Source organism: Rhynchophorus ferrugineus, unplaced genomic scaffold (assembly GCF_030347505.1).
Source record: "Rhynchophorus ferrugineus isolate W39M unplaced genomic scaffold, kcgeb_rfMv2 rfM9, whole genome shotgun sequence".
In the NCBI taxonomy this organism is placed as follows: domain Eukaryota; kingdom Metazoa; phylum Arthropoda; class Insecta; order Coleoptera; family Curculionidae; genus Rhynchophorus; species Rhynchophorus ferrugineus.
Window position 1 is genome coordinate 40,467,862 of NW_027472588.1, and position 27,875 is coordinate 40,495,736.

The 27,875-nt window shown below is 32.7% G+C and overlaps 1 protein-coding gene across 1 annotated transcript; it reads right to left on the reverse strand.

Moving 5' to 3' along the window:
- Positions 1 to 248: 248 nt before the first annotated feature.
- Positions 249 to 22,493, reverse strand: LOC143202991 (integrin beta-PS). Its single transcript, XM_076415057.1, has 12 exons — positions 22,083 to 22,493; positions 19,800 to 20,010; positions 19,572 to 19,740; positions 9,870 to 10,064; positions 7,871 to 8,007; positions 6,778 to 6,986; positions 4,905 to 5,070; positions 4,593 to 4,859; positions 3,132 to 3,290; positions 1,462 to 1,639; positions 1,139 to 1,404; positions 249 to 574 (listed from the first exon to the last, which is right to left on the reverse strand). Exons 1-12 carry the CDS (start codon positions 22,209 to 22,211, stop codon positions 303 to 305), a joined length of 2,358 nt encoding a protein of 785 aa, XP_076271172.1. The 5' UTR covers positions 22,212 to 22,493; the 3' UTR covers positions 249 to 302.
- Between the last annotated feature and the right edge of the window lie 5,382 nt (positions 22,494 to 27,875).

The window sequence follows — 27,875 nt, forward strand, 5'->3', positions numbered from 1 at the left end:
TCAGCTTAATAACGTCAGTGCGAAGATAATTTTGCATCTTCAAACAAACTCCCGATTATTACTTACCTTATAACTTGATGGCTAGATGCGTATTTATAACTCTTCGGATCTGGTATATGTAATACAACTAAAAAATCCGTCGTGATTGGACATTGCGTGAAGTTATGTAGAAGAATACATTTTATATTGTTTTTTCTGCGAATCTTTAATATATTGGCAAAACTATTTATTATTAAAAGATAAAAAAGTAATAGAAATAAATTTATTAATACAAATATACAGATTGTAACACTTTAGATTATTTAACATTTCCCATTATCTTTGCTGGGTCCATCTTCGCCTTTGGTAAATCGAACTGACACTCTCTTGTTACCCTTGGTATACTGGGGGTTCGAAAACGTGGTGGTGGCCGGATTATACAAGGGATTCTCGTGCCTGTGCCATTGTAGTTTCTGCCGTTCTTGTTCAAACTTCGCGTACTCTCGTTTGTCGTGTAAAGTGGTCAACACTTTCCATATAATGAGGGTCAGTATTCCAGCCAGGATTGTCGATGTTACAATACCAATTATCCATCCTAAATAATATAGGTTCTCATTATAGGTCACATTATAGTCTATTCAAAATAACGGTGAACTCACGTCATCAAGATGTTTAATGTTTTACCTATCGCAATTCGTTTTAGAATATTTTCCTTCTCATCTTATTCTTATTCTAGTTAAAAAGAGACACAATGCTGTCTGATTAGTTCGAACATGAAACCGGACAAGCCTGCAAAAGTCGTTCTGTTGTCAAACGTCTGCAAAATTCTTTAAAATATTAATTATAATAGCTACAGGTCAACTGAAAAGTACTCGGCCTGACACATAGATGGCGCTATTAAAGTTAAATCCATATGTTTTTTAGTTAGTCCATCGATAATGTGTGCATTAGATGTACTATAATTTTAAAATAAATTAAATTTGTTAACAGTATTTCTCTTTAATTATTTTATTTAGATTAGAATTTTCTTGCATGTTAGAGCCAAAATGAACTAAAACCCAGGGTTGATGCGGCAACGTTGTGACGTTTTGACGTCATCAATTCAGATGACGTGAGTTCACTGTTTTATTGAGCGGATTATAGTAATAAAACTGCTTACCGAGAATATTTGGTGGTTCCGGACAAGTCTTCTTATTTTCTGCTTTTAATACCAGCGATTTACCGACGTAACTGTATTCGAATTGAATCGTGCAATCGTCCTCAACGACGAACGTGCATCTCTTCACGTCGTCTTGCCATTTTTCGTTGATTTCCGCCACCGCTGTGATGTTGAGATCGCCGCATTCCTCCAGCTTCTCTGTCGAGTTACCGTATACGTTTCGGCCATGTACCCGATATAATATGCAGTCCTTAAATTCGTCGCATCTGGAAACCCATCGGGTGTTCGCTATATTAGGTCGACAAGTATTGATTTTCGATTACCTCTGAGCCGGACAACTTGTACACGATTCACAGTAGGTGCCGGAATGTTTTTCGGTGTCATCCTTGCACTGACACTGTCCACAAACGCATTCGCCGTAGCCGGAGCATATTTTGTCCGATCCCGGCTCGATACAATGGCTGACATCCGTCGAACACTCGCATCCGGGACCAGTCCAACCTATAATGAGATTAAAAAATTATATATAGTCTATTAAACGTTTTTTTGTGCATACATCATAAAGATGTTTAATGTATTGCCTATCACAATTTGTAAATTCATTTCAGAATCAGACAATATTTACCTTGTCATTTTATTCTAGTTAAAAAGAGACACAATGCTGTCTGATTAGTTCGCGCGCAAACGAATGAGCCTGTCAAAGTCGTGCGGTTGTCAGATGTATGCACAATTCTTGAAAGCAATAGTGATAAGAGGTTATAACTCTAACCTATAAACTATTGTGGCTGTATAATTAACTGTAGTTTTTAGATGCACTATAATGACGTATGCAACATACAAAATAACTTTGAATAGACTATACATGTCGTGTACAAGTGTAGTGGCTATTTTTGGAGAATCCTATTCGTATTCGGCAAATTACGATAGTTTCCGAATGATTATGTGACATTGCCATTTACATATTGTAAAACATTCCATTCAGATGCATATCCAATCAATTTTTATATTAATTATGCAAATTGGATTCAATTTTATATCGAATTCTTGATATTTTAGGCATAGTCGACCTTGCGAAAGTAAAAGTACAGATAAATCTGACTCGATGTCCTTTATGTGAGTATATCTAATCAGAATCACAGCTCGTTAACCATATAAACAATCCACAAAATTGAATAAAAAACATTTACGTTTCGCTCGTTTGAAGATATATAAGGTTGGGGTTCCTTTTTGGTAAAAATATGACAACTCCTATATTCGAGCATAATCGATCAGCAATTCATAAGAGTGTATCAAAGAGTGAGAGGTGAAATCAGATAAAACAGTTAAACTAGCCACTAAAATTTAATGGATACTATATTGGATGAAACACGAGCTTCTTCAAATATACGTATAATTTTTGATAACTGGCAACGTTGCAAACTCAAACCTTGCCGGGACTTTCCAGAACTAGATATTGATAATTGTAATAGCGTTGTGGTGAATTATTTTTCAAATAGAAACGTCTAAAGCTGACGTTAAGCTTTAATTATATAGAGTATATTTTAAATTGTATGACGTTCATATACAATGAAAATGTCATACATAACGACACCAAACTGATATGTTATTAATTTTATTTAAGTGCGCGTGCGTAGGACGAACCTATGATACACTAGATTTTATTCACTTCCCTGTAGTCTATATTTTCTAGATCTAGAGTTACAAAGTAATTTGCTCTGAATGGTGTCCAATTATGGTTGAGAACTTTGGAAAGAAAACGATTACCGACTGGGTGGTAATTGACTACTTCTTATTATAGAACGAAACAGTCAAATATTTCATTCAATATTAGTTTTTCTGCCATTTTAGTTCACCTTGAAAATAATGTTCGAATTACTCATGTCTAAATATGTGGTTTTATATTTTGTAATATGATTCTAAATAATAATGTACATTACGTGTTTAACGTAATAAACGAATAGCACCTTACTAACGTATTTGTTTAATATATTACCTGAGTCACAACTGCATTTCCCGCATTCGCATTTCCCTCTCCCTGAACACTTCAGTGGGCAGGAATAGTCGTCGCAGTCGCAGTATTTACCAGTGATGTGTTCGTTCTCATTTGGTCTCGCTTTACACTTACATTTACCACATATACATTTGCCTTGTCCTGTTAAAGTACATGATTATTAGAAAAAAGGGAAATAATTTATACAGCGTTGCCAACTTGTAGGGAATTCCTTAATCTGCTGTGAATCTAATGTCGATTGGGGATTTATTGAACCGTACAGATATCACGTATATGATCATGTATATAGAATCACAGACATAATTGAAAAAGCATAGTGAGGTATGTTCTTGGACGTAGCATAAGCCTTTGATAAAGTCCGGCATAAAACACTGAGTATACAAGACAGTGCTTTGGGTCCTATTTTTTACCTACCTATACATGTGACATACCAAAAACAGAAAATGTATATCTTCATTTGCTGCTGACACTGCGATACTTGTTATTATTTTGTGTATGTAACCAGAAATAAGTGGAACTAGACATGGTGAATAAAGGTTAACGAGAGTAAATCAGTGCACATTTATTTCATTCTCAATCAAACTGTTCATATACCAATATATATGGATAATACTGTTATCCCATACAGTAACAAGTATCTTGGGGTGAATCTTGACGTAAAACTTATTTTAAACGTTATGGGGATGTTTTGCGAGAGGTAACATCAATATGATACAAGTATTTCAGAATAAAGTGCTGAGCAGATTTGAGACCTTGTAATTCCAACTGTTATAGTAGGAAATTCAGATATCGCAATAAGACATGAGTAAAGAATAAGCATCTGATGGAGATGGTAAGTCTGCTAAAAGGGCAGATCAGAGAAGATAGCAGGTTTGCTACCTGGTTTCAGTTATAAACATCCCTTCTTTATAAATTGAAACCGGATGTAGAAAATCTTTTGAAAATGCTGTCTGCTAACTTCATGGAAATGAACTACGTCAAATGATTTGCTAATATTTTAACCTTACTTTAGCAATTCAAAACACTTTCTAGGTTTACACAAAACCATCTGATCTTGTGTAGTGAGGTGCATATAATAAAAATACAGCAGTGGCATGTACAAACATTATTTCACCAGATACTGAGATTGGGCCGATGGGTCCTCCTAGTTATATACCTAGATTTAAGTTATCATAAAGAAAAATTGTAGGTTACTTGAAAACGACTAGTAACAATAATAAAAAAAATAAGAAAACTAATGTGCGTCGCAAATGCACGTCTTCAGGCACGAAACTTGACATTTTCAAAGAGCTACATCTGTTAGAAAGATCTGTAATAACTCTCCGGTATAACTGGTAATTTTAAAGGAAACTTGTAAGAGGTTAGCACATTTTCTCACAATTTAGGGAATTTGATTAATTGGCGTTGGCAACCCTGAATCTATATAAACGAATAGTGACTTACCCGAACATATTTCGTTTCTTCCATCAGGTTTGATACACAAAGACATATCTTCCGTCCCATCCGCGGTCCTACCGCATTGGCAATTTTCTCCGAACCAATCCTCCTGGCAGATACAGACGCCACACTCCAAATCTCCGTGTTGATCGCAGTTCGAAGACGAAATATTCCGGAACTGTGCGCAGTCGCAATCGCAAATAACCTCCAGCTCGATCGCCAGACTGTCCTCTAAACCCTCCGGTTTGACGTAGATTGTCTTCTTGTTATTTCCTATAAATAATCGTTATTTTCGCTAGAAACTATGAGTATCTTTACCTTTGATGTTGCATTCTCGTGGTTGTATGGTAACAGTGAAGTCTATTATTTGTCCTGGCTTGATGTTCGAGCAACTTCCGTCGATGAAACCCGGACAGGTGGATGTTAGCTTCACGTCGATATCTTTGGTCGCGTGTGAGGTTATTTTAACACCATCTCGAATTTTCTGTAATGAAAAGTGAACTTTGTTGTGTATTACTGTAAGAGGTCACTTGAAAAGTCCCCGGCCTACCATAGTAAAACACGTTTTTTTTTTGGCAAAATTAGTTTTTTTATTCAACATAATAACTTTTAATACATAATAAACTTTTCGATACCATTTTTGTAGTACGATTTATCCATTGCTTCAAAATAGTCCTCAGTTTCGGCGATCATCTCTTCATCGTTCATCGTGTGCAGTCCACACGGATGACTGTCGATTGGACTTCGGAGTGAAGTGAGGAGCCATGTTTCATCCATTGTCACATATCGACGCAAAAACTCGGGTTTATTACGCTTGATCATCTTCAAACACTGCTCCTAATGATCAACTCGTCGTTGTTTTTGGTAAAAAGTAAGCTCGCGCGGCACCCACTTTGTACAGAGCTTTCTCATACCCAAATATTCGTGAACGATATGATGTAAACGTTCAGTTGACATCTTTAGTCTTATCTTTAGAGTGTCTGATATCTTTAAATTGACATCATGAGTGAATTTCGGCACGGAAAAATTCTGCTAATAATGCTAGTGCTGAGTATTCGGTGTGGAGATCTACCAGAAAATTAAAAAGGGCGCTTGGCCGGAGATAATCAGGAGAAGGCTACAAGATTTGCAGACCACCTCGAGGGATGTTTCAATCCCGAACCAGGGATTACGTTAAATCATCATTCTGCCCCATTGGACAGGATATAATAGCATCTGTCACTTTGACCAAAGTTAAAGAAGTAATCAAAAATAATATAAACGCAAAAAAGACTCCTGGTTTTGACCTGATCACTAGGAAAATATTAAAGAAAGATCGTCAACCTAATAAATACTTCATTCAGACTACAATACTTGCCACAACCGTGGAAGGTGGCTGAACTAACTCTGAATCCTAAACCAGAAAAGTCCTGATCATCAATTTGGTTTCTGGAAAATAAAGTTTGTTCTGCAATATTTTTAGGTGCATAAGCTTAAAACTGCTTTAAAGTGCTTTAAAAAAGCTTTACACTGATACTTCAGAGTCATACAAGATGTCCATTCAGACTTGGTGAAAATACAAGCAGTTACACCAAAGGAAAATGTGTTGGAACCTTGCCTGTCTCGCAATGTATTGCCTGCCGCAATTTGTAAATTCATTTTAGAATCAGACAATATTTTTCTTCTCATTTTATTCTAGTTAAAAAGAGATACAACGCTGTCCGATTAGTTCGAACACTTAAACGAATGAGCCTGTCAAAGTCGTCCGGTTGTCAGATGTATGCAAAATTTTTGAAAGCAATAGTGATAAGAGCTATAACTCTAACCTATGAACTACTGTGTCTGTATAATTAACTGTAGATTTTAGATATATTATAAGGTTAAAATAAATTATATTTCATACTATTTTTGTTCAATTATTTCATTTAGATTAGAATTTTATTGTATGTCAAAGTCAAACTGAACCCATAGTTGATGCGGCAACATTGCGACGTTTTGATGTCACAAATTTAGATGGCGTATGTACGAAATAACTTTGAACAGACTATATATTATATTCGTCAAATATACGTATAATTTTCAACAACTGGCAACGTTGCACATTTAAATGCTTGCGCGCATGCCACGATTGTCCAGAATTAGACTCTTGTTTGACTGCTGCGCTAGCCAGCCTTGGCTTAAGTATAATATTAATGCAATTTTATGAACTCACATCATATATTTCCGAGATGAATTTAACTACGTTTTTGGAATTGTCAGATAGCGTTCCCATTTTGGAGTTTTCTATGGCTGCCGATATGGACCTGTAATGATTCTCGATTTCTATCTTTTCCTTTGATTCGATCGCGAAAATGATGTTGATGTTGTTCTGTCTGGCGACATAGTTGATTTGTGATATAGATGGGTAATCGTAGACCAAATCTGAAACAAAAATAATATGAGCGCGTTCATCGGAACTGGAAAATTGTCATTTTATTGAGGTTATGTTAAATATTAAATTTTACAAAGCCGTGGAAATGAAGCCGAGTCAAAAGATTGCTGCCAAATCAAATAGAGCTTTTCTTCCTTAACAATTATTTTCATGAAATTATTTCGTCAACATTTTGCTATGAAGGCAAATATTTTTCAATATATATACGAAGGATGGACAAAATAATATGAACACCTGACATAAACATAATATTTATGTATTAATGAGCTCAACAGCCATAATTTGGTGGTCGATAACGTGCCGTCTCATAAAGCAAAACCAGTCAAAGAAGCGTTAAAAGCACTTGGATGGGATATATTATCGTACCTGCCGTACTCTCCAGACCTTGCCCCGTCCAATTATCAATTTTTCCCATTAATTTCCCAAATTCAAAGAAATTAGATAATGGCTCGGTGAATGGTTTTGCCCAAAGAACAAACAGTGTTTTTGGGATGGGATGATCGGCATAAATTGCCGGAAAGATGGGCAAGATGTCTAGAACCAAATGGTCAATACTTTGAATACATACATTTTTCTGTTTTATTGAGAATTATGTAGATTTAAAAAGAAACAGATTTTGGGGTATACCTTTTATTTACTGTGTAACAGCTATCATCGCGGTTCATACACAGAATACTTCTAGTAGTTGTGAACATTCAAGAAATATTCATAATGAAACTTCAAGCAGCTAGCACGACAATAGTTAGAATAGCTTAGAAAGTTGTTTCTCGCAATTGCAATTCGTAAAAGTTATTTTGAAAAAAAAAACAGGTTGTTTAAATAGTTGGTAAGGATTCAAAAAAGCGGGAACTATAAGTTTTAAGGGTTCAATTACCTTTCGTGTAGGTATCATTTTCCATGTGACACTGAGCGTCATTGGGTTCAATAACCCCTCCCAATTTTCCATCGCCTGCTATGTGAGACACTGCATCAGTTGACAAGACAAGTAAATGACGGGCGTTGGGTCTCCAGCTACAAGATCCTGCTATTAATATTTAGTAGTCGCAAGTTATAGATTATTTATTTGAGATACACATAATACTTTAATATTTTTCTTTTGTAACAGTAAAGCAAGGGCTTTGTTCTTTTGATAGATCCTTCAAGACCTTTATTTATAATAGCCAGAAAGTATTTTTCGGTTTTGTAGCTTAAAATAAAACTTAACCGAGGATTTCTATTCATATTTCTGTTAAAATATTAATCCAATTTATTGTTTTTTTAAATATTTTCTGTAAAAGTAAATGGACCGGTAAATGGCACAACCAGCACCGAGCGGTGAATGTCTCATTAACTCCATCTTTTTACTCCATTAACTCGGCATCAAGTCAAGGTTTTGCTTCAACTGTATTTTTTCCCTTCAAAAAGCAGTATTTTATCAACACGCGAAATAGCCTTTTATCCATTTTATTCACGATAACAAAAGTTACTTCACTCGATATGCTATAATTCACAATCTAATGATCCGAGAGCAGTCCAATTTATACACGCATCTTTTGAGGATTAGGGCTAACTAAATATATATGGATTTAGTTCTAGTAGCGCCATCTACGTGTCAGTCCGGGGACTTTTCAATTGACCTCCTATTAATCTGCACTCGCCTTGCTTGCAGAACAGTACTGATATATTAATTTGTAAATTGAGACTGTAGTAAGCATATCTAATATAAAATGTAATTAGTTTTTAAAAAACCGCCATTGAAAAATTGTGTCAGTGTTTCAAGATTAAGCGAAGCGTCAAAAACCTTTCTTCAGATTTAAATATAAACTTTTTCTACCTTTTAGTGATTTAATTTAAAATTCAATTCTATTTTAACCATCTACACTATATATATTTACTTATTTTAGAAACATAAAATATAATTTTTAATTATCATTATTACAATTGAAATACTGATACTTCATTACATAGTATAAAACAAAGTCGCCTTTTTTGTCCCTATATCCCTATGTGCGCTTAAATCTTTAAAACTACGCAACGGATTTTGATGCGGTTTTTTTCAATAGATAGAGTGATCCAAGAGGAAGGTTTATATGTATAATACATGCATAATATACTAAGGCAACATTGCTAATTTTAGAGGTTTCTAACGTGATATCGTAAATTAACCTATTTTTTTAGGCTTATTTAGCAATTAGCAAAAACGCTGCCTAACCCTACGAGTTAGATCAAATTAATGTACTACAGTATTGTACACCATAAAAAGGTCTACAAAAAAGTCCGCGATGGTATATGTTTATCTTTTAGGGATAACCCACATTAACCATTTTTATTGTTTACTTTTTACGTGAGAAAATGGCTTATTTACGAAGCTATTTTAAGCAATACGGCATTAATCCTTATCGAATTAAGTACCTTAAATACAGTGTGCAATTAATTTAGATCAATATGGTTCCTTACAGCATGTCAATTAAACAAATATTTTCGGAGATATTACAAATTTAAAATTTGCGTTTAAAAATGTGTAATGTAATAAAAATTGTATGAATTTAGATATTCCAAAGATAGCAGGAAATCTTCATAGTAAGTATAGGGGAAGAGGAATTGTTTTACTCCAAATTTAATGCGTGCAGGCCAAGGGCAGTAATGAATGAACCAAAAATACTGGATCGATTTTAATCATGTTTTCATTGAGTGACATAGGCATATATATTTTATGCCCGTGCAAAGTCGGAGCGGGTCGCTATGTTTTTATATACAACGTTCATATTTTTTCTGTAGTGTATTTAATTTAGTATCAGCATTGCACCCGTGCGAAGCCGGGGCGGGTCGCTAGTAAAAAATAAAAAAAACTTTCTTGATACTTAATGATCTTAAGAGCAAACAGTACGTCTTACCCAATAACTTTGTTGCACACCATGGCTTGCATGAGGGCGTCGAAACCTCCCTCGGGAGTGTCCATGTTCGCGGAAATGCGAGTTTCATTTACCCTTCTGGAGAAGCTCTTGGCGTCGTTGGTCAGGGAGAGGTGATTTTTGAAACTGTAGGGCGGTGCACAGTTTGCGGAAATATCTGCACAGGGCTGATTCAGTCTAAACAAATAATATATAATAATATAATTAACCACAATTTTTTTAAAAAGAAATACATGTAAAAAATCATTAAAATACCCGACGTAATCACAACTTGACTGGATATATCTGTATATTATGAGTTTAAAAGTGTTATATAGAAACTTTAGAAAATAGAAAATACTATTTTATTTATTTTTTAAATAAAATATTTTTTAAATCTCCCGCTTAGACATATTTCCGCTTGTCGCGCTCTCTGCTGTTTCTAAAGCGCATAACTTTTATAGCAGATCAATCACCTCCTACAGTCTGTCCAAAATAGCAGTGAACTCACGTCATTAAAAAGTATAATGTATTGTTTATTACAGTTTGTAAATTCGTTTTAATAATGCAAAATTCTTCAGAATATTAGTTAAAATTACAGGTTATAAATCGGCAAGCGTTGTTTTGGTAATTTGGTTGTTTTTATAAATTTCAAATCGTTTCTTATTATTATTCTGATTGAAAATGCCGAAGCCAATAAATAATCAGTCAGAAACAGATTTCAGAGAGTTGTTTAAACAAATAGAAACAGAGGCCCTTTCTTTTCAGTAAAATGCATTAGAGAGACAATTTTTGATACTATTTACTATTAAGATACTGGTTTTTTTATTGGAAATATTTTTATTGTCTTGCAGCTGCAATGAATGTTAACACTAACATCTCTAAAAGCAAACAATATAATGTTAGAATGACGAAAAAGAAAGGGTCTACATACCTTGATGTTAATTCGATATGAGAATAAATTTTAATTGCGTTTTATGTAATTAACGTTTTTAGAAATATGCCTAAAAGAAGATACACAGTAGATTAGATGGCTGACTAATAAGGCCACAGAATGTAACGTTTTCCTCCCTATCATTTTATGGAATATGATAACGAATTTATACAATAGACATGCAGCCCTAGAAAGATATACGAGCAGAAACTGTTTGAATATATGGAAAGAAGAAATGTCTGTAATAACACCCCTTAGTTGAAGGTTCCTTGAAATTGACAAATAGTGTTAGATTAGATATTAACGGTGCAGTTATTGACTCGAATAACGACTCAGAAAGTAACAGTGATTAAATGAAGTGCTTTCTGTATGTGCGATTATGGTTCAATTGTGGAAATTATCAAAGCAGGACGATGAGAGTGGATTCTTTGAGTCTGTGTCCTGCTCTGGTGGTATCCAAAAGTTTCAATACTTCAATATTCTCATGAGAATGGAGCCTTTCCTCATGCCCCCTTGCAATTCTCTTGATTTCTTGACTGACTGTGGGTATCTGAAGGTCTCGATGTAGGTAATGTAGTATTTGGGTGCGCCCACAATACTTCTCAGGACTTTGTCCTGAAAAATTTGTATTGTTACTCCTTGCAGAACATCTACATAATCGAACTCCTTATATCCATATATATTTCAGTGTTTGCTTATATAATAGTAATTTTGTTATGTACTGATAATTGTGATACTGCAACTAGCCAATGCATTTTCCTTTATTTCAATTTAGGTTCTCTTCTTTATATGTTCCTTCCAGCAAAGTTTTGCATCAAGATTTAGTCCGAGTTATTTAGCGTTGTTGCTATATGGAATGATAGTATTATTTATGTTATTGGTGCTTCTACGGCACATGCATATATATAGATAATATATATATATATATATATATATATATATATATATATATATATATATATATATATATATATATATATATGTATATATATATTATTGAAATATGCGTATAATTTATAAGAACTGGCAACGTGGTAAAATCAAACTGCGCATGCCACGCGTCCTTACGAGTAAAAATCGTTTTCCGTGAAATATTTTTTGACGTATGAAAGGAGTTAAGAAGTTAAACGAAGCTAAATCTGATGAATAAGCGGGTTGTTGAAACAATTCGTACATTTATTTGCTGGTTTCAGTTAAGATGTTTTATGTTGATAATTTAAATTATTATTTTAAATTTTCTAGCACAATATAATCCTGAATGAACTATTCTCTGCAGCACAAATAATCCAACAATTATTTCTTTCTTTTTCTCTCTCAAAATTAGTACGAGAAAGAACACGTATCTCCTTATTTTATGTTAGGAAAATATCTTCGTTTATTTGTTTGTTTACATTTATTTTAGTATCCTTACTTTTCAAATATCATGAAAATTTGATAACAAATATTTTGGATCATTATTTAGTTGTTTTTTTACAAATCCAAAGTAACTCTAAAGGATAGAGTTTACGCTTCTGTTTGACATTTAAAATCATTTTAAAAGGACTGTCCTTTTTCAAATTCTTTTAAAAATGTTTTACAACAGAAAGTAATCAACAATTATGTCTTTCCTTTTTTCTTCCAAAATTAGCATGAGAAGGAATTCGCCCATCTCTGTCTTATTTAGGTATATGACTATTTTCCTTCGATTACTTTTTGCCATTTACATGATTCTAATGTTTTGGGGCTATCGACTGTCTTCATTCGATAGTTTCCAATGCCACTCTATAACATTGGCACCGATTTCCAAGATTCATTGCAAGTGAAATTAAATTAAACTTTCTTTTGAGACACATTGTATATTTAACATAGATTTATAAATTCAGCCATGTCAGCTTTCGCGATACATTAAAAATATGGTTTTTTTTATCGGGAATGTTTTAATTAACTAATTTTTCGTACATGTTTATAGCAACATATTTATAAAAGTGATGATTTCAGAGCTTACTCATTTAATTTTTTAAATCATATTAACAAATGAGCGTGTTGCATTTACTATGCAGTAAAATTAATCGTAGATATGAGACATACGAGGTGACTTACATTTGAACTGAATGGAGCCGTGTTTATTGAGTAAAATTTAGCCCGTTTCAAGCATTTTCAAGGTAGTAGTATTGAAATAACATTTTAAACAGATAAATAGGTTTAGGTAGGTATTAAGCTAAACTGTGTGTATATAGTAGAATATAAAATACATATAGTAGAGCTTTTGTTTATTTTTGTTTAGTTATTACAACGCTTATTATGTATATATTTTATTTTAAAACGTTTTTTTTTGCGTTAAAAATCTAGGTTTGACAGTTTTTTACTTCTCATTTATTTTTTCAAGTTGGTTCAATTAGTTTGTTAAAAATGTTTTATATGCCCTGTTAATTAGTCAAAAAAACTGAGAGGATGGTTCTTCATGTTTTCCCTGAGCTCTCTCATCCAGTGTTCAGTCAATTTTGGATGGACCGTATGTTCATATCACATCCACGTTTCTCCGTATACGTAAAAAGTATAGCTTTTTATATTCACAAGAGCCTTTGTGCACTTTTGTTAGCTTTTGCGGATTTATTTTAACTTTATGCTTAAGAAAAGTATGACATATCTTCTTGAGGGGTTTGAGATCAACTTTTATATGCAACGGGTTTTTTTTATATAGTATAATCTGAGTGATGAATGGGGAGGATCTTTAGGAACATTTTTTTGATATTACCTTATTCTGTTTTTGATTGATTTGATAGATTTCTTTACATTATTTCATTCATTATGTGTGTATATTATGTAATAAGGTTCATATTATACGGCATCTGTTTTTTTTTGATTACCTGTGAATGAGTGAGACGGGTTGGTCTGTTTTTACCCTTAATGTTGCTTTATATCGCCGTTCAACAAGCATCTTTTTTCAACTAAATAAAATAATAATTTCAAGTGGTTTTCTAGTTTTAAATGCAAACTGGCGGACGAACATAATTTTACAATAAATAAAAGATAAAATTGTGGCCGTTTTTTTTTTACAGGCGATACTCAAACATAATTTTACTTAAACTACCTGCATGGTGAACGAGTCAGACGAAGGGGTCTGTTCTCTAATAAATAAGAACCCCCAGGGTCATTTCGTTACATAGTCGCCTCTTCTTTCCGTTAAATAAAATAATATTTTCCAGTAAATTAATAGTGTAGGATTAGTTTTATAGTTAATTAATTATATTTATTTCTAGAAAAACCGAGCCTGTAATTAGATAAAATAAAAGTTCAGAGGCATATCATTTGATGTGTATTGCCTGTATAAAAAAATTAAACAAGAAACGACTTGAAGTTGAATTTAAAAGGATATTTTAGGTTAATTTTCGAATACAGAAAAATATATTCTAAATATATCGTATTCTTGAAGTATACATATAATTTACAAGAACTGGCAACGTGGAAGAACTCGGAACAACGTCATCGTCTCGTTCTTTTGTCGAAAATCGTTTTCCACGAAATATTTTTTTACGTATGAGAGGTGTTAGAAGTTAAAGGAAACTAAATATGGCGAAGAAGCGGGTTAATGAAACAGTTTGCACTTTTATTAGTTGATTTTTGCTAATGTGATTTTATCCGGTTTGTTATCTTGATAGAAAATTATTTTTTCTTTGGTGAACTATAGTCTTTTTTCGCAAAATTTTGCATATAAATGGCTTAAGAGGCTACAACAATAATATGAGTTGGTCATTTAAAAACAACATTATTCTAAAAACTAATCCTATTACTTTCTTGGTTGTTTTCTCCCTTCAAAGTCGAAAACTCAGGTTCATAGCACTCTTTTTTTTGCATCAGACATCAGGATCGTGCTCAGCATCTTTAACATCGTATGATATTCAAATTATGACCCATAGATTGCACTGATGCAATACTAATTTCTGGTTCTTTATAGGGTTGTCGAAAAAATATCGATATTAAAAAATGTATCGATATTTTTTATATCGATTTTTTTTAGATCGTTATTTTTTCGACAATCCTACAGAGAACCTCTATTATCTTATTATTAAAAAAACTAGGCTACCGTAGAAAATTTTGTACCTTCTAACAGTTCACATTTTTGCTATACTTACTATGTGTACAAGAAGGTCATTATTGGTTTTATAAAAAAAAACATATACTTTTCATTAAAATGGAATCATTTATTTACTCAAAGTATTGGCCATTTGATTCTATATATCTTGTCCATCTTTCTGGCAATTTATGGATGCCGTTCCAAAAAAATTGTTTGTCCTTTGAGCGAAATCATTCGTCGAGCCATTTTCTAACTTTTTCGAAATTTGTGAACTGCTGCTCTGCAAGCGCGTATCCCATTGATGCGAGAACATCCAAGAACTTCAAACGCTTCTTTGACCGGTTTTGCCTTATGAGACAGTGTGTTATAGTGCTGTAAAATCATTTTACTCTATCTTCCGGCCCATTCTGAACGTTTTTCGATCAATGCTTGGTTCAAATTGAACATTTGTTGTTGGTAGCGATCCCTATTAATTGTTTCATCTGGTCTCTGGACTTTATTCCCACCAAATATAGAGCACTGTCTTGCGATCAAAACAATTTCGCCTTGGAATCGATAGGCCGGCTTCGCTAGGTGATAACCATTATTCTTTTTTGCTTAGGCTTTTCAAAATAAATCTACTTTTGCTCACACGTCACTATTCGATGCAGAAAAACCTCTGAAGCAGCATTTCATAGACGATTTCTCGATTTTCCATTGTTCTGTCGTTTAATTGATGTGGCACCAATCTTCCCATCTTTTTAATTTTCTCCATTGCTCGTAATCGGTCGCTAATTGTTTCTTTGGCCACATTGGTCTTCATCCAATAACTCTTGCAGTGTCGCGGCTTCACACTTTTTCGTTCTACCAGAACCTTCTTTGTTTTGCACATCGAAATCGCCACTTTTGGTTTTTCAACATCATGCCTCACAAGTTGTTAAGGTTAGAGTTTACCATAAGTTTCTACCAACAAATAATGACTTTCATTGGTTTTTTTCTTTTTCAGACACAAATCTTGATTTTATCAAAGAGGTATAAATCTATGACATTAATTAATGACATTGAATACTGTACATTTAAACCTAGTGACATCTGTTACAAAAAACCGGCACTGACTGTCCGGTACTCCTGGTAATTTAGGATATTGGATTCAATAAAAACGGATGCCAGCTTTTATAAATTGTACAATCCCATAGGAACACTGGTGGATTTAAATGAACACGTTGTTCCGAATCTTAGTTGTGTTACGATTTTATTGAGAACGATAAGGTCTTCTCGGTCGCGACATTGTTGATAATTACTTGCATAAAATGTATTAATAGCATTCCCTCGAAACAAACAATTCGATCTTTATATGCTTCTTGTTTTTTAAACAATTTTTACTTTATTTTCTTAACATGGCTTTTGACACTTCATCAATTTGTGAATATTGTAAAAAAGCTATTGTAACACCTCTAATCTGAAGAGATATATGAAGACATTCCATCCAGGTGCGTAACTAATCAATTTTAATTTTAATTTTGCAAATTGGATTTAATTTTCTGCCTAATTCATTAAATTTTGGGCATAGTTGACCCTGCGAAAGTTAAGGCACAGTTAAATATGACTCGGTATCCTTTATGTGAGCATATCTCAACAGAATCACATATTTTCAATGTAATCCAAGGGTGGATAGGCATGTAAAACTCCAGAAAAGTGTTAAAATAAATTATTATTTTCTGGCTGGTATAATACTGGCAGAAAAGGGACAGGAATGTGAAATAGAATACATTAAAACTAGCGTTGAGAACTATCGACTGAAGTCGACTATCGACTGTTTAGTAATTAACTACATTTTACTATCGACTCCTTCAGTCGCTAGTTTTGGTTCGACTGATTTTACTACTTTTTACCAGTGACTGTTTTCGGTCTCTATTTTCGGTCCGACTGATTTTGTTACTATTTACTGTTGACTATCTCAGTCGTGTACTTTTAGTTACTATTTTTGGTTCTACTAGTTTCATTCGACTGATTTTTAACGTTTTGACTCTGTCGTCCTAGCCGCGACCTTGACAAAAATGTACCCAATTTATTTTTACATCGATTTATATGTAATATATATAGTTTTATGTTTTTTTTTTGGTAGTTTGCTGGTAAATAACAATATATTGTATATTAATATAGCAGCATTTTGGAACGATATAACGATAAGAAAAACAGTCGAATCGCTAGTTTTTTGACTATCGACTGTTTCGGCTGTTTTCAGTCGATAGTTCCCAATGCTAGTTCTACTGACCTAACGTATTTGGACCTGAATTGCACTTCTTGCTTGTATTAAATGAATTGAGAGAGGAATTTACATACTGTTTGGTTGGGACCATCTAGAATTTTCCACTGCTTAGATATACCATTGAGTAGAAGCAGAAATAATTGATAAATGAATTATATTTGTATAATAAATTGAATGTGTTTATACAAGGCTCTTGACATAATTTTTATTATATTATAGATGATGAACATTGTATCAATAAATTTAATTAAATTTGAATTCGGGTTTTAAGACAAATTTTAGGTTAGTTCGAGAACTATAACTTTGGTTTGTTGTTATAATGTTTATATATTGATAAATAATTACATATTATCTTATTTTCTCATATTATTCATTCATAGATTCTTATAGATTCTTCATATTAAATTTTTTCTGTAGTAGGAGACAAAAAATGTACCAAAAAATTAGGTTAAGTTTAACAGAAATACTAGGTTAGTTTATGAAAATTATTTGTTCCATTTATTCTGCAAATATTCGCATAATTTGCAAGGACTGTCAACATTTTAACTTCAGATCCTCGTGGGCATGTTATGACAGGCTTATACATTCTGTATCGCCCATTTTGATTGAGACTAATTGACTAGACATTTGTTGTCATTTGTTCTGTATATTTTTGTTATGCATTCTTTTGTTTCAAGTGCCTCATTGAAAATTGGATTGCTATCTGTTTATTTCAACATATTTCTGGATTTAAATATGCCTCATTCTATCTACTTTCCATGTGATTTTTATTCTATAATGGGTATTATGTCAGCGACTTGAGCTATCAACTGTGGGAAATGGTATAGATAGAACCCAACCCAATTTATTTAAAAATTATTTTTTTTTCTGATATTTTTTTTGGATAATTCAGTATTATAAAGCGACAAAAAATATTAAAAGCGATATATCGATAATTTGGTACATCCCTAATCCTCTCTCTTTGGTCAATTGCCCATTTATCATTTAAAAATATCTTTTGTATTCTCAAGATATTTTTACTCATGACTTTTATCGCATATATTAAAGAATATTTGTCGTCTTAATTTTAGATATGTGATTTTATCGGTTTGTTATCTGACGGATGTGTTACCACAAAATTGGGTTTTCTGGTTTTAAATTTCATATTAAAATGAAAGCGTGCAGATAAAAATGTTAATAGATAGAAGAGGATTAATTATTTATAATAGATTATGTTATATCGAAAGTAAATCATATAGGATTTTTGCATTATTGAATTCAAATATTGGGTAAATTTTTAAGGGGCTATAACGTATTATGACCTAAAACATTGTGCAGGGCGCCATATAAGTCAAATATTTGTCCTTAGATTTACTTTTGATTTACAATTACTATATCTTAGCTGTTATTTTGTAGTAGTAAGATGACAAGTGTATAATTCGTAGCATTCAGCTTTATTTACCAATTTTTTGTCCACTCAGTAATGTTATTGACAGGTGCTGTACTCTATTTACAATTGTTTTAATGTTGTTTCTTTTAAGCAGTAGTAGAGTATCATTAGCAAGTATTGTAGTGTGTAGTTCTTCACATTTCGGGTATCATTAGTATAAAATAAATACAATATTGATATTGCTGAACTGTCATAATGTTTTTTCAGCTCTGAAGGTGTAGAATAACTCATTTATTTGTTAACTTTAAGGGTTTCTATTTCCTTCTATTTAAACGTACCAGTTTTTTAGATGAATTCTGACGATTTCGCCAAATGAAAAAATACTCTGGCTGATAATTTGTGAAGTTTCAAAATATATATAATGATTAAACCGCAATATACTTAAGATAGAAAAATAAAGTAAATCAATCAATTTGTTGGTCTAGCCGGTGTACATAGTTCGCTATAGTGCACTATTACTATTTCTGGAAAAAATGCGTGTTCTAGTTACCTAGTGATATGTTATCGTGTTTTATCTTAAATATATTTAAGAAATATATAATATTAAATAGTTATTAGAAGACTTGTACATTAGAGCATCACAATTTCAATTAAATATATTAGTTTTTTGAGAAAAAACATTTTATGTTTAAAAATTAATTGATTTTTGGAAAACCTCAATAGATAACATCATTCATATTCATCATTTATATTCATTGACTTTTTATTAATGTAAAAAACTGGAATTGGGTTAAGATATAATGGCTTGGGGAAATATATTTAGATTTTCATAATAGATTGTTTTTGTATTATATTCTTCAAATATACATATAATTTGCAAGAACTGGCACCGTTGCAAATTGAAATAGAAAATATGGAGATTTGGAACATGTATTATTGTAGCTGAGGATTCATTTTTGTAGTTGTTTTCCAAAAATCTTGTTGTCAGGCATTAGTGACTTAGTTTTAGACTAGACTATGACTTAGTTTTAGACTAGACTAGGCATTAGTCAGACATCCCCTACCGTCCAGTGATACTTAATAAATCAACTTCTACTTACTTTAGAGTATTGACGTAAGGCAGGGCCAGTTTATCCACGTAACTGCCGAAACCGATTCGGAAATCGTTGGTTTTCTTTATCATCTCGGCCGCCAACTCTTGTCCCAGCCTGGCAAGCTGTTGCTTCGACTTTATCATCGAGTATGACAAATCCATTATATAATACAAATCTGAAACGAAACATCAAGGCGATATCATCAGAGATATTATGAAGGTTGGCGAATATTACCTATAGGATAGTTCTCGGTTTGTTGGTACTTAAATCTGATGGTGCTCTTCTCGTTTTTGCGAAGCTTGAGGCGTATATGTTGAGGTTTGATCTGTTTCGACTCCGATAGACTGACATCGCTGACAATTTCGAAAAACCCCGCGGGTTTTTGCTTATTTTTGGTCGCGCATTGGCTTTCCTGGTTAGTCGGTAGACAATGTGACGTATTTACCTGCAACAACATGGAAAATATGAAATCTGGTTAAGGAACGATTTGGTCCTGAAAAAATAAAACTCTTAGGACTAGAAAAATTAATAAAAGAACCTACCATTCAGGTGGATGCTGTTTTTTGTAACAATGTGAGTTTAGAGCATGTTTGTGCCTATTAAATACTATTATTTCTTTGTTCTTTGTCCAGTTTGCTTATTTGTTAGTTGTAACGTTTACAATGATAATCTGACTAGTTTCACAAAAGAGTTCGCAATAAAGCACTGATTTCCGATGCCAATCAATGAAGACACTTGAAAGATATTGCATTTGGTTAATACATATATGTTTTATAATACATAAATGTTAATACATGGATTTGGAGTAGCGTTTGAGTGGAGCTTAAGGCACTTTTAATTAAAACGATTGTATCAATTTTTATAACTCGCAGAATCAGTTCAATAAGTATAATCATGATCTCTAAAAATTGAATCTTGAGAGACATGTTTTATTTTTGAAACGACAAGAGTCATTTAAGTAGTCACTGTAAGTAAAATTGCTAGCCTGATAGGTTACGTAACACATGCAGACACCTCCTGTTCTAAATTATTATCTTATGCCTTTTAAAAAATCGAATAGATTGAGAAAACATTTCTATTTTTAACCGACTTCAAAAAAGGAGGAGGTTCTATGTTCGACTACCGAGTCCAAACGATACAAATATAATAACATGTAGCGTATACACAAAATTAAATTACGAATAATACAAATCTAATTTGTTGCTCGTACCGACTTCAAACTGATGAGTCGGTAGTAGTTAAAACAATATTGCAAATAGATAAATAGGTTTAGGTAGGTATTAAGCTAAATTGTGTGTATATAGCAGAATAAAAAATACGTGTAGTAGATAGGTTAAATAAGCTTTTTGTTAATTTTTATTCAGATATATTACGATTATAATGTACATATATTATTTAAGAACGTTTTTTTTGCGTTAAAAATCTAAGTTTATTTTTTACCTTTTACTGAGTTCCTCATTTATTTTTTGAAGTCGGTTCATTTTGTGGTTTACAATATTTTGTTAGTATAATTTTAAGCCAGAAATAACATAAATGGTACTGATAACGTTTCGGGAACCCCAACATTGAAGGCCTCGGCATTTAAGGATAAAATTGAAGTAGTATGTTATATAGAAACAGATTCCAACTCGAGATTAAGTGATTTATGATTGAATCATGAAAGATCATCAAGTCAAGAGATTATCTGTGAAGGTAATTAAATATTTTTTAATAGAAATTGGTTATTTAACTCTGTTAAGTAGTTTTTCACGAAGACACTCTCTCTGAAACATCCCGTCTTACTCAGCCTGGTTACCGGCGTGACTGGGATCATTTTCCTTGTCGGATTTTTGAAATATTGCCTAAGGACAATCACATATGTTAAACATGAATGAAATCACAAACATGAATTTACGTCGATGCCCCAGCAGGATTCGAACCCGCGATTATAGCAACAGTACAACAGTAGTAGTAATATTACCACAATTCTTCAGTTCTATTGTAGAGCTTTGTACATATCTATCGTAGAAACTATTCTTGTAAAGGATTTATGTGCTGTAGATACACCACCGTACATACAATACAGGGATATTAAGGGATAACGACCCCATATTCCCAGTGACTAAGACGTTCAGTTTGTTTAGTTTGGTGGTCATGACTCATAAAAAGCAAACAAAGGGAGTCGGATCATTTCTTTGAAAGGAATTCGTATGGCTCCCGTTAAAACTGATAAAGAACATCAGAATTCTTGAAAAATAAATGGTAGACGAGGTTAATTCATCGATTGTAACGTTGTTGTGGAATCTTTTGCTATAAATATCAAGTCGATTGTGGTTAATTATCAGAAGGCGATATGTATCTTCCAGTAATCAAACGATATAAATAAGGTTTATTGTAATAAGTGTTGTTCGTTTGTTTATTATCGACTGTACCTGACAATCGTTATTGGTTACCTTGTTAAGATATACCGCTACGTTCATGTTTATTGATATAGAAATATTGGTTCTTAGTTAACGCTTTTAAAAATGAAATACTCACTGCGGCATTACACCAAAAACACCCTAGTTCTTGAATACACTGACCGCAAGTTTGTTTCGATTCACAATTTTGACCGAAAACATCCTCAACCCCAGTACATGTTAACACTATCAATAAAAACAACAACATACTGCCGTTTACGGGTTAATAACTTAGAACTGAGCCAGAGCTCGTTTAGTCTGCATCGTATGTACGACGGAACAAAAGTAATGACGAAAAGGAAGCGGACTTTCCTATTGCTTGTAGCTTGCCGGCGCATTCGTTATTCGTCTAGCGCTGTGACTGAGCGGAAACAAGTGAATGATAAGTAAACCGACCATGAATCACTTTACTTTTCGTCGCCAAATTTACTGGCGTATTCCAGTGGATTTAATTATTTTCGTCGATTGATTCTTGCGATCGAAAGCTTTCGTTTCATTTAAATACATTCCCGAAGATAATTGAAAAACTGATTATAGATGGGTGTGGTTTTATTTTTAGAGTGTTATCTCTTGGGGTGATAATCGCATATGTGTGCATTTTTTAACAAAAAATTGAACCGACTTCAAAAAATAAATAAAGAACTCTCTAAAAATTGAAGAAATGTTCAAACTTAGATTTTTAGTATGAAAAAGATGTTTTAAAATAATATATGTACATAATAATCGTTGTATTAACTAAATAAAACTAAACAAAAACCTTGTTTAACCTATCTACTACACGTATTTTATATTCTACTATATACACACAATTTAGCTTAATACCTACCTAATATACGTGTAGTAAATAGGTTAAATAAGGTTTTTATTTATTTTTATTTAGTTATTACAACGATTATTATGTACGTATTTTATTTTAAAACACTTTTTTTGTGTTAAAATATTTTCTTTTTCTCTTTTTAGTGTTGGATATTTGCTCAATAAATTATGCAGTTGTTTTACTAAGTATTACAATGGGTAGGCCAAGTAAAGGCATGAGGAAAAATAGGAATAAAGAAACAATTATTGAAAATAACGAACGCTTCAGGCCCCGGGGTCCGCTATCTAGTCTAGGTGATTTGACAAATGTCCTAACCAAACTAGAACAATAAAAAGACGTTGCCCCCGTCGGTAGTCGAACCCGCGACCTCCGCGTGTGAGCTGAACCCTGTAACCATTACACCACATAAGCAGTTGCCTGCAGTATATCTACGGCGTCTCATATGATATGGTTAGTGTTTAAAAAGCAAACTGAACGGCTTCTGCACTGAACGACTTCCGCTCTTCTCTTACAATCAGCTCAGCAATAACATTATACACCAATATTCGATTATTGGATGGATATGGATATTTTTTCGACAGCCCTACGGTCCATAAAAATTATCGAGACAATAAAAGTCTCAAAACAAAAGATAGTCTTCTTCAAAGTCACTAGATTTTTCATAGCGATATTTTATATTGAAAGTAAAAGTAAGAAACTAATTTAGCTATGAATTTGATGGGCAAACATCACCAATTGATAACCATGATTTATTTTAGTTTGGGTTTTCAAAATATATCCATTTTTAATTACCCGTTATTGTTCGATGATTAAATGACTTTGACTGAGCATTATTCGTTAATTTTTTTGAGCATGTGGCACCCATCTTTCTAATGTTTATAAATGTTCATAAATTGGGTTTCGTCAACTTTTCCGTCAAATATTTTTGAATTTGGGTAGGGGCTTCATTCAATAAATCTTGCAATTGCGCGTTTACAAATGTGTTTCCACCCATCGCAACCCACATTTCAATTTAAAAGGAAACTTTCGGTTGATTTGAAAATACAAGATTCCCCATACATCATATTCTTGAAATACACTTAAAATTTACAACAACTGGCAACGTGGCAAAATAAAAATTTAGTGCGAATGTCATGCATCCCTATAACTAGACCCTTGCGAAAATGTCAACGGCTCAACAGCGTGTATTCCAACTTTTTTTGTACTACTTATATTAATTAATTGATCATTGACTGACTAATTAATTTTAGAGTACTTTTCCATGAAATTTTAATTCGATGAATGAAAGAATTACACTTATATTCTATAATGTTTATTTTGTGATAACACCTTTGTTCAATTTTTAATAATCAATTAGTTAAAATTCTTGATATGTCGTAAAATACCGTGAGACATGAACGTTGTTTTTAGAATAGCTTATTGAAATTTAATCGAATCGCTAAGTTGTCAGGAAGTTACTCAAGGATGAATAATATTAATTAGACGAAAAAGTACCTTGACAATATGGTGGATGCACCGGAAAAGAGGTGTAATTGTTGAACGGTATAATAATAATTACGGGTTGCATATATAGAAAAAATGGGTTTAAATTTAAATTTAAATGTAATTTCTAATAAAGATTAAATATAATTTTTTATATATACAATATATAATATAATTTTTTTTAATAATGGCAACGTTGTACGGTAGCACGGAGACTGCCGAAGTTAACCGATTACTGGCATTGATTTGTAGGATCTAACCACTTCAATTATTTTAGTCTTTTTATCATTCTCCTTCCGGTATTTGTGCAATACAGTCAGATTTTACAGAATTTTTGAAATTTTCAAACCTATAATGGCTTCATTAGTTTCAGTATCATTGAATATAATTTCACAATTGTCTCTTAGGAATCTAGAGGTAATTTCGGACAAAATAATGGGGAAAATGAAGAGATAGAGGCACACATACAACTGGAAATAAAAGAGGTACGAAATAATCAATTCTAAATCGTTTATTATATAATATTTTAATATAAAACTGTGTAGAATTTATATTAGAGCTTCAAAATCCGATCTTAATAGTGTAATAGGTCGCGTGCTTGTATAAGTAGGATAGTAGAATATATTTATAAAAAAATGTTGGAGGGTTTTCAACATCACAAGGTTCCGGTGGTTTTTTTGGTTTTTAAATATATTTTGCAATTATAAGTATTAAATAGTATTAAAATAGAACTAGGTGAACGTTAACAAGAATGTCTGAAACCTGAGGAATGCATATGGCGTCGAAGAATTTCAATAGATAAGAATATCTGAGATAAGAGCAACAACATATTGATATTTTGAAGGATAATGTTAATAAGTCTTAAATTAAATAAAATAATAACAATTTTCTTTATGATGTTATTATGAAACATTTTTTACTGTATAAAAAACTAGTGATAAATGAAGTATACTGTTGTAAATCACTTGGTTGAGGTTTTTACCTAGAAATATCAGAAGCTACACTATAATTTTTTTTATATATATTTTAAAATCTCCTTTTACCAACTATGGGTTTATCTGGACTGGACTTAAAGTTTCACGTGGGCTCCGAACTATGGTCCTTTATTGACTACCTTGAAAAAGGAAGGACCATCAACAGCGACTATTAAATAGCGTTATTGGATCGTTTGAATGACAAAATCGCCGAAAAACGGCCGCATTTGAAGAAAAAGGAAGTGCTGCTTCACCAAGACAATGCACCGTGTCACAAATCAGTGAAGACGATGGCAAAAAACCATGAATTGGGCTTCGAATTACTTCCTCATCCATCGTATTCTCCAGGTCCGGCATCCAGCGACTATTTCCTGTTCTCAGATCTCAAAAGAATGTTCGCTGCAAAGACATTTTCGTCGAATGAAGAGCTGATGGCCGAAACTGAAGCCTATTTTGAAGAATAGGGCAAATCGTACTACAAAAATGGTATCGAAAAGTTGGAGGGTCGCTATAATCAGTGTATCACCCTTGAAGGGAATTTTGTTGAATAAAAAAAACTAATTTTGCCAAAAAAATGTGTTTTACTATGGTAGGCCTGGGACTTTTCAATTGACCTGTTATTGTACATAAATAAGGTGTTATTAAATAATTCGTTGCAAGTACAATCTTTTAGTAGTTTTTGTAGTTTCATGTAGTAGGGCTTCAGTAGTATTTTGAACTTATTGAACTATAATTTGTTTCAGATAACGGATTAGGAGGTAATCGATGACGCTCTGATGCTCTAAATCTGTTGGAATATCAAACAGAAATCACTTGGACGTGTATGTAGGATGCTCACTAAAAAATTCGAGTAAATCTGTCAAATAGAATATATTCGAAGTATTTGTTTCAGAAGATAGATGAAGGGATACTCCATGGTGTTCTGACGCTCTAAACTTACTAAAAAGGTACTAAACCTGTTGAAGTATCAGAACATCAGAGAGAGTTCAAAAAAAAGTTCAAATAAATTCGTGCCACTAAAAATAAATAAGTAGGGGAAAAAGAATTTTCGCCGAACATGTCTTGAGCATTATTTTTCTTTAAAATGTTCATTCATTTATCTTTCTGGTCATGAACCGATTGAAAGTACTTTGCAATATTACTATCATGATACGTTTTTTACTGTTTAGAAAGGTTTATATTAAGAATATGTTTTCAATGGTTTCAGTTAGATTTAAATTATTGTAAGATTCTACAGTACATTTTCGAATTTGTATACGATTTAGCTTATAGTGATTATATTTAGTAATTATTCCTAATGTTATATTGAAATAAAGTAACAAATATTTGGTGTGATTGAGCCAGGAATGCTAGGAGTTGTGTCGGCGCCACATGGCTTGCCTGTGTGATAGTTATGATGCCTGAAATGTGTTTTAATACAATTCCTTTTATTATTTAGGCACTGATCCCTGATATTTTGGTATATTCCAGGATTTAATGTGTGTGGTTCTTTAGTTTAGGTTATTAAATAAAACGATAATATTGGGGTGACCATACGTGAAGAAACTACACTAATAACAATAAATTGCTATTTTTAGGAGTTAGTCGTATATTACTGAAGTGTTGGAACTGTTGGTTCTTGACTTGTATGAGTTATATGGTTAGATTTTCGTTCGAATTCGAGGTTCGAATTGCATATTGGATAGTAAGAAACTTCTTCTGGAAAGAGCACGGAACTGCTTCTTTTCATTTTCAATATATTCTGCTGCTGCATTTCAATATATGTAGCAATGCGAAGAGCATCAAATATTGGATTGATAATATTAGTTGTTTTTTAGAGTTATGTATCACTTTTATGTCAAATTTTTTACTATTGAATCTCTACTAATATCTATTTTTATGTGTTAGCTTGTTACGACTGTTATTAGAACCTATTTCGAGTGATATTTTATACACTTGATGCTTGAATATGTTCAAATACTCAAGCATAATCTTCTATCTATTCAAGCTATTGTCTTTGATTGAATTTTAATATTTGGGACTACTTAGCACTTACTAAAGATGGATCATCTTTACATATCCGTGCTGATAGGCTGTTTATTGGTAATCGAACTATAGTGTTTTCCATTTTAGATTCCATTAGTCATCTTTGCTATAGCTGGTTGTTACCCTTACATCTTAATACCTCCTCCTCGTCCGTAATTTTAAGGTGACAAAGAAATAGTACAAGTTCAAATTTCGCTTCTTAATAACGGAAAATTGTGGTTGAACGATTTTATGTCCCCTATGAGTACATTATATTGTCTTGCTAGCGAATAGAAAACCTAGTTTGTCAGGTTTTCAAGATGACAAATTTGAAGGAGTTGTTTAACTTTAAAAGTGAGAACACCTTGTTTTAGTTTTTATCATTAGCAATAATATGGACTCTTATGTTGTTCACTGGCTGTAGTAACATATGTATTAGTGTAATTTGAAGTGACTGACTTGCTGGCAATCTGTATATATGATCGTTTGTTGAGTTGTAGTAGGAATTTGGTTAGTTTTCCATTCACCAAAGTTGGGATTCTTATTCCTCAAAAATCTTTCTCATACGGTTTCCCCGAAAAGAGCACAGAAATAG

Coding starts and splice junctions, on each gene's coding strand:
- LOC143202991 (XM_076415057.1), bottom strand. CDS start 22,211: ATGTTGTTGTTTTTATTGATAGTGTTAACATGTACTGGGGTTGAGGAT. Junction 20,011..22,082: donor GTTTTTGGTGTAATGCCGCA/GTGAGTATTTCA, acceptor ATGTTGTTGCAG/GTAAATACGTCACATTGTCT. Junction 5,071..6,777: donor TCATCTCGGAAATATATGAT/GTGAGTTCATAA, acceptor TTTTCATTACAG/AAAATTCGAGATGGTGTTAA.